Source organism: Protobothrops mucrosquamatus, unplaced genomic scaffold, assembly GCF_001527695.2.
Source record: "Protobothrops mucrosquamatus isolate PMUCROS unplaced genomic scaffold, P.Mucros_1.0 scaffold377, whole genome shotgun sequence".
Taxonomy (NCBI): Eukaryota; Metazoa; Chordata; class Lepidosauria; order Squamata; family Viperidae; genus Protobothrops; species Protobothrops mucrosquamatus.
In genome coordinates, this window is record NW_015386709.1 from 85,704 (window position 1) to 93,163 (window position 7,460).

The 7,460-nt window shown below is 43.5% G+C and overlaps 1 protein-coding gene across 1 annotated transcript in view; it reads left to right on the top strand.

The window, feature by feature from the left end:
* The window catches only part of TNN (tenascin N), a 41,358-nt gene extending 37,036 nt beyond the window's left edge, over positions 1–4,322 (top strand). Inside the window, exon 15 of the mRNA XM_015815813.1 lies at positions 4,091–4,322. Within this exon, the coding sequence (XP_015671299.1) occupies positions 4,091–4,237 (147 nt within the window). The 3' untranslated portion in view covers positions 4,238–4,322. The remainder of the gene's footprint in view (positions 1–4,090) is intronic.
* Positions 4,323–7,460: the final 3,138 nt, after the last annotated feature.

The window sequence follows — 7,460 nt, forward strand, 5'->3', positions numbered from 1 at the left end:
AACACCTTGAAGCGCACCCGAAAAGCCACCGGTAGCCAGTGCAGTTCGCGCAACAGCGGCGTTACATGGGAGCGACGAGTCACTCCCATCACCGCTCGCGCGGCTGCATTCTGGACTAACTGGAGCCTCCGAGTGCTCCTCAAGGGGAGCCCCATGTAGAGAGCATTGCAGTAGTCCAGGCGGGAGGTGACAAGAGCGTAACTGTGCGCAAGGCATCCCGGTCCAGAAAAGGTCGCAACTGGTGAACCAGGCGTACCCGGTAAAACGCCCCCCTGGCCACGGCCGTCAACTGATCTTCTAGTGTCAGCCGTGGATCCAGGAGGACACCCAGATTGCGTACATTGTCGGTTGTATGTTATGTTAGTCCCACCACATTGCTCAAACACATTAAAACCTTCCCGATCACGTGGCCTATATCCCTTAATATCCCTCCAAAAACTTTTCACCTTCGAGAGCCAATGCAGCCGCAGTCGATCCAGGTGCCGCCATCTTAGAAACTAAGGTACAAGATAATCACATGATACTGGGACACTGCAATTGTCATAAATATGAACTGGTTGCTAAGCATCTGAATTTTGGTCACATGATCATGAGTATGCTGCAAAGGTCATAACTGTGAAAAATGGTCATAAGTCACATTTTTTAGTGCCATTGTAATTTTGAATGGTCACTAAATGAACTGTTGTAAGTCAAGGTCTGCCTGTTAGAAAGTGTCTTATAACATTATGAAATCAACCTCCTTTTGATTTCTTTCCATTGTTGTAAACTTTGTTCTTCTGAAGCAAGAGATTGGGTCTGTTAGCAATTATATATTTTTGCTAAAATATAGGACTCTGTAAAATATTTCAGTTGTTTCATCCATTCCTCATAGATTTAATTCCATTCCTTTATTTTCAGCTCTTTTACCATCCTGGTTGCTTTTTTCTAGAAATATTCTAGTTAATAAAAGTTCTTTTTAAAATGTGTTCAGAAGTAGATACAGCATCTCAAATATGTCCTGATTAAAACCAAACAAAAATATTCTGACTGAACACTCTGCTTCTGTTAATCCCATCTCAAGTACATTAATGCTTTTTTTAAAACAAGTTTTATTGATTTTTTTACAACAAGGTGCTTGAGAAACAATGTGGTGATGGGGTAATCGATCATGCAAAAACAAAATCATACATATATAACTCAGATTAAATCATTAGAAACTCCCTCTCTATTTCCCTCAGATAATATAATATATTCAAATTAATGTATTTTTCAATAAAATTCAATCAATCAGAACAATCATCAATAACATTTCATCTGTATAAATCCAAATCCTGTTTTTAAGCTTTACTATTTACAATTACCATATTCCAATTTGGCTTTTAGATAAACATATTATTAACACTTCAGGTATCCCTCCTTTCCCTTTTTCCTTAACATAATCCTTATCTCTAAAATACACATATTATTTCAACCATAACATTCTTATATTTTCAACAAGTATTCTATTTTTTAATCTAGTAATTCATTTATTAATACCATTTCTTATTTTATCAGAAATCCCTCTTATTCTTCTTCCATTACAAAATAGCTATCCTTCCTAAGAATAAGAATATTACTCCAAAAATATATTTCTACTCTACTTTAAATCTGTAATCTATCAATCAATCTATATCTATGAAAAACTCTTTTAACCCACTCAATAAAGTTTAAATTTGATCCAAATAATTGTTATATCCACAACAAGCATATTAATACAGAGAAAACATTTTCTTACTAAGTTCACATATCTGATTAATCTTTATTCAATCAAGATCTCTAAAGTCTTATTTACCCATCAAGTAAAATTTTAAATCACATTTTTAACTCTAACTCTGACTTTCTTTCTGTGCCAGTCCAGTTTCCATAATAGAGCTTCTATATCATCAAGTCTCAATATTTGAGTGAAGGTACTTATCAATACTTCAATCTGGGCCGAGTTCTCTTTCCCTTCTCCCAATATCATCTGTATAGTGTAGACGGTTTGTTTCCATGTTATAGTCACAAGTTGATTATCCACGATGTCACTATTCTCAGTAATTCGTATCTGAGGGTCAGTTCCTGCTACTTTTAACACTGCAAGTGTCTCAGTTAGAGTCGTTCTTTGATTTTCAAAATTCTCCATAAATTGTAGATTAACATCCATTTGCTCAGTGACTTGTTTCTCTGTCTCTTTAAGTTGTGTATATTGCTGCATACAGGCCTCTCTAGAGCTAGTTCCTTGGCCTGTAGATTGATCCATTAGGATTTGAGATTCAATTTGTGGTTCAAAGATGTCATCTTTAATGTTTCTCCAGGATTTCATATATACTGTTGCTTCCAAAATTGCTTCTAATATACGTTCATAATCAAGCTGTGGATGAAATTCCTCCATTTACTTTTTTAGATGAGACTATATTTACTAACAGTCAACACATACAAACAGTCAGCATTTATCCACCTCCACAATTACTAGTAAGCAACTTCACCACCCGGCTGTTTCAAATCCTTTATCTTTTCGCTTTTATCATCATTTGAAGGTCAAACCCAACCCAAAAAACAAAGAGGAAATGTAGTTGCAGTAATAGTTTTTGCCACAAGATGCCCTCAGTAAGCTGCGAAATCTCTTTTCCGGCTTCCAATAAAGTTTTTTTTTTCAAACAATAAAGATTTATCCCTTTAAAAAAATAAATCCAAGAAATAGGAAAACAATATTCTCCAGCTTAGAAAATAGATATAATAATAAAGTTCTATGATAGGGCTTTTTCCAGGGCCCCAAAGTGACCAAAAATAAAAATAGTCAATAAAAAGTTAACTTTTTCTTTTTCTTTTGTTAAAGCTCTTTTTCCCAGATAGACAACGGCAGCTCTTTCAAAGCAGGGAAATAGTTCCAGAAGGCTTTTAACAGGAGAGTAGTTAGGGCAAAGAGAGAGAGGGAAAGGTCTCACCCGGATCATCCACGGTGGTTTCTTGACGCTTAGGTGTTCTTTTGACTTTCGGCTGGTGCAGCTAAATGATTGGCCATGTTACTGGCCGATCTTTTCTCTGTCGGCCCTGAGGAGCTGCTTCGGACCGCGGAAGGAGCTGCCGCCTCCCCCCGTGATAGACGAGAGTCCTCCTCATCGGTAGTCGCCCCTCCAGGTGACGTTTCGACCCAATTAAGGGTCTACCGGCAGAGGGAAAGCAGCCAGTGAAGAGAGGAGTCTCTTTGTACGACTGCACACGCCACGACCCGGAACCAGAAGTCTACATTAATGCTTTTAGCTATTATGTCACACTGTTTAATTACATTCAAATCAGATCTTTCCAGTCTAGTGATCTTCATTTGTTTCAGATGCTTCAGTTTGTTGAGATACTTCTTAATATACAATCATCTGCTTGTTAAATTTTCAAAGCTGGCTTCTCCCATCATAGTCTATATAACATCTTGGCCACTAAACCACATTGCCTTTCTTTGCTGCATTTCAATCATGACTTTTATCCCTCAAAGTCAAAAAGATGCCTGTAATATCATACATGATGTATGGTAGTTGACAGTCAAGCTTTTTCATTTTGATCCCTGCATGTCACTTGTTAGAAGATACTGAAGGTTAAGATGTTCAGACTGTGAAGGTCCTACTATTATGTATACAAAAATGAAATCATATTCTTTAACTTGTGGTGGCCTTCATATGCATTGAGTGTTATTATTATGGTTCATTGCACAGTCAACCAGACTGGATTTGCCATTTTTATCCACCTATCTCAAATGTGCACTTTCCTGGGACTGTATGACAGTGAGCCCAAGCAAAGATGCTGCTTCATTAAGGGATACCGATCCTTGTGGAAGGGCTGCACATCCTTAATCACAAAGTAATTTATGTGAAGTACCATGTAATTATAGTTGTTACTGGATTAAATGAGACAATTTAGCAGTCTGTCTTAAAAGATTTTTTTACACAAAGTTCATATGCAAAAACCACAAAGCCCTAATAATAGTTGAATATTGATATATAATTTTGTATTATTGCTATGAATACGATTTTGCATATTTGTTTATAGATTGAAAAGCTTGATCTAACAAGCTCTCTAATGTCCTATTTTTTCCCCTTTCCAGGGAATTAACTGGGAGCCATGGAAAGGCCATTTATATTCTATCCCTTACACAGAAATGAAGATCCGTCCACGTTCACATAGCTTTGAGGCAGTCTTGAGTAGAAAACGGAGATTTGTGGCTACGAAGAGGAAGGAGACTAGAGTTTAAAAGTCTGTTGGAAGTGCTGTGTTTGCTAACCACACACAGCAATGCATGATCATGTAATAGTGTGTCAGGCCTTTGGTGCACATTTTAATATAAATATAATCACATCAGTTATTTCAACCCTTCCTTAGAAATATTTTTGGGTTTAATTTGTTGAGAACACAACAAAATATGCACTACATCTGTATTTGCATTATGTATCTGCATTACTTGTAGAAAAAAAGCCCCAAATTCTCAGTTACATTCTCAAGTGGTGGTGGTGCTGGTGCTGGTTAAACTCCCTGTGACCATTAAAACTCCCTGTGACCATAATGGCTGCTTGAAACTGCTAAAGTTGATCCAGTCTTCATTATCCCTCTATACTTGACAGCGAGGTGGCTTATGATACTCAGTTACCTTCACAAGTTTTGAGAACCCGAGGCCAGGCAGGCTAGGGCTGTGGTGGCGAACTTATGGCACGTGTGCCACACAGGTGGCATGCAGAGCCCTCTTTGTGGGCATGCACACCATCGCCCCAGTCCTAGGCCTTCAGTCCCGTCCATGAGCAACCTGCATCAATACCCATGCAGGGTAAGGTTGCTGCTCCACCCCTGCCTCCCCTAAACATTTTTTTTACTAACCTGCCATTCAGCTGCATTCCGTTTCTCCGTTCACTTCTCAGCCTTCGCCGCATGTTTGTGGAACTATTGGTAAAAAAAAAAAAGTTCCATCAGACTTTCTAACTTCTCGCGAGATCTCAAGAAGTTAGAAAGTCTGATGGAACTTTTTTTTTTTACCGATAGTCCCACAAACACGCGGCGAAGGCTGAGAAGCGAACGGAGAAACGGAATGCAGCTGAAAGGCAGGTTAGTAAAAAAAACACTTGGGGGAGGCAAGGGCATCTGGGTGGGGGCAGGTGTGGCAACGTTACCCTGTATGGTGGTGAGAGGGTGGGGTGCATGCCCTTCCTATGCCAGGCCAGCCCCTGCAGCCCTGGGATGGCCGTGCTGGGCGGCAGTGGCCAGGATTTTGAGATAGGGACTGGCAGGTCGACCAAAGCAGCAGGTGGAGCACGGAGGCTTGGGGAGGGAGGGTGCTGAAGTGGGCGGTCGGGCCATTGGCAAGAGCAACGTGTCTAAGTGAAAGTGGCCTCAGAACAAGTGGGGCAGGTAAGGAAAGAAATCCTCACTCCCCCCAGAAATTGCCTTTCTTTCCGTACCTGAGTCCCAGCCCCATGCCGTTTCCACTCAGACGCATTGCTCTTCCAATGGCCCGACTGCCCACTTCAGCACCCTCCCTCCCTGAGCCTCCAGCGTTCCACCTGCTGCTTTGGTGGCTCTGTAGGCAGAGTTGCAAAGTTCTCTGTCAGAGAAGAGAATTTTGCAGCTCTGCCTACAGAGCCACCAAAGCTGTAGCTCAGGGTCCTCAAATTACGGCCCAACCTGTCTTTTTATCTAGCCTCCCTCAACCTCCCGGGCAAGCTGTCCAATCACGAGGAGCGGGTGGGGGGATGGTGGCGAGACCCCCAGCCAGTGGTGGGATGGCGAGTTGGTGGGAGAAGATTCTTTTTCCCAGTTTCTCCTTCATGCGACCAAGAGCGCACTTGCACTTTGGCCACGCACCCTTCCTCTCCTCCTCTCGCCTATTCATGTTTTTACCTCAGGGCCGGGCTGAGAGGTTTAGGCCTTGCTTGCAGCCTCGGCCTCGCTTAGGGAAGCCAAGCCTGGTGATGACAATGCCACTGCTGCTGCTGCTTCTGAGGCGGGTCCCTCGCTAGGCACTACGGAACGCGAGCCAAGCCTCCACCATGGCTGCTGTTGCCGCCATGCCGGCCAAAAGGAAACTGGTGCCACCAGCCCTCAACATCACCCCCACCATCACCAAGGGACCCAGCCCCACCAGTGGTTGGAATGGGGCTGCTGGAGTGGGGTGCCGGTTAAGAGTCTGAGGGGAGCGGGCGAAGTCTGAGGTATTTGTGAGGGGTGGCCGGGGTGAGTGAAAAAAGGAGGAGAATTTGCTCCTGGAAGGTTATTTTGGGGTTGTGAGGGGTTGTGTGGAGCTAAGGTGATGAAAGGTCAGGGGAGCCACTGGGAGGGAGGATGCAGCCGGCCTTTGGAGGAGCATCCCGATCCATGAACGGGTGTGTGTGTGTGCCGCATCCAGGTGAAGCCCTGAGAGGTAGGCAAAGCAGGAGGTGGTGGAGCAGCTCGGAAGAACCAGGAGTGCTGGTGCTTGTGGTTGAGAGAAACTTCATTGGCCTTTAGGGTCCAGGAAATGGTGGAGGAAGGATGGGAACATTGAGATGTGCCCCATGGGAAAGAGGAATGAGGTCCTGCCAGGCAGGTTCTTCTGCCCTGAGACGGTCCGGAATGCCAATCAAGGAGAATATTTCTGGCTCAGAGTTAAAATGAAGAGTCCTTGGGTGTCTCTGAGGATGGTGGTTTTCTTGCAGACATTTCAGGAAACAAAGTGGGATAATAAGTGAACTAATGATATTACCTAGTTTGGGTCATGAGACGTCTACAAGAAAGCCACAAAACTGAGAGAGGACTAAGGAACCCACAACTGCCCTCCTCTTCTTTTCTTCTCCATTCCACAAACCCCATTCTCTTCTGGCACTGCTGATGTTACCTAGTTTGGGTCATGAGACATCTGCAAAAAATGCTGAATGGAAATGGTACCCCTGCCCTGCCCCCTGCCTTGGCTTGCCTCACCCCGCAGGACAAGACCCCCTGGATCTCCCCCAACCATGCCCAGTCCCCACAGGTGTCCCCACGAGCAACATCGAAGTGGCTACACCCACCCTGGCCACGCCTACTCAGTCTGCCATGACCACTGCAGCCACACCCAGTGGGCCATGCCCACCCAGCACCTGACGATAAATAAGTGGAGTTTGGGTTGCAGTTTGAGCACTTGGTCTCTAAAAGGTTTGCCATCACTGATATACTCCATTAATGCACTACAAGGCCATTCTCACAACATGCTGTGGGAAGTCAGCCCCCGCTCCCAGAGAAGGAAATATTAAAAGGGCAGAATATTATATTTCCTCCAAGGATCTTAAAGAGGCAGAAAAGCATGCCCAGTTTTTCTTAATAGCCCCAAGTCTCCCTCCCCCAAGCAGAAACCAGCTCTGTAGAAATGCAGATGTAATAATCCATTCAGGAAAGTTGGAGCCCTCCAGCTAGAAGCTTAGGAAGACAAAGACATACCCCACCCAAACTCTAGGACAGAACATAATAGGATTAAC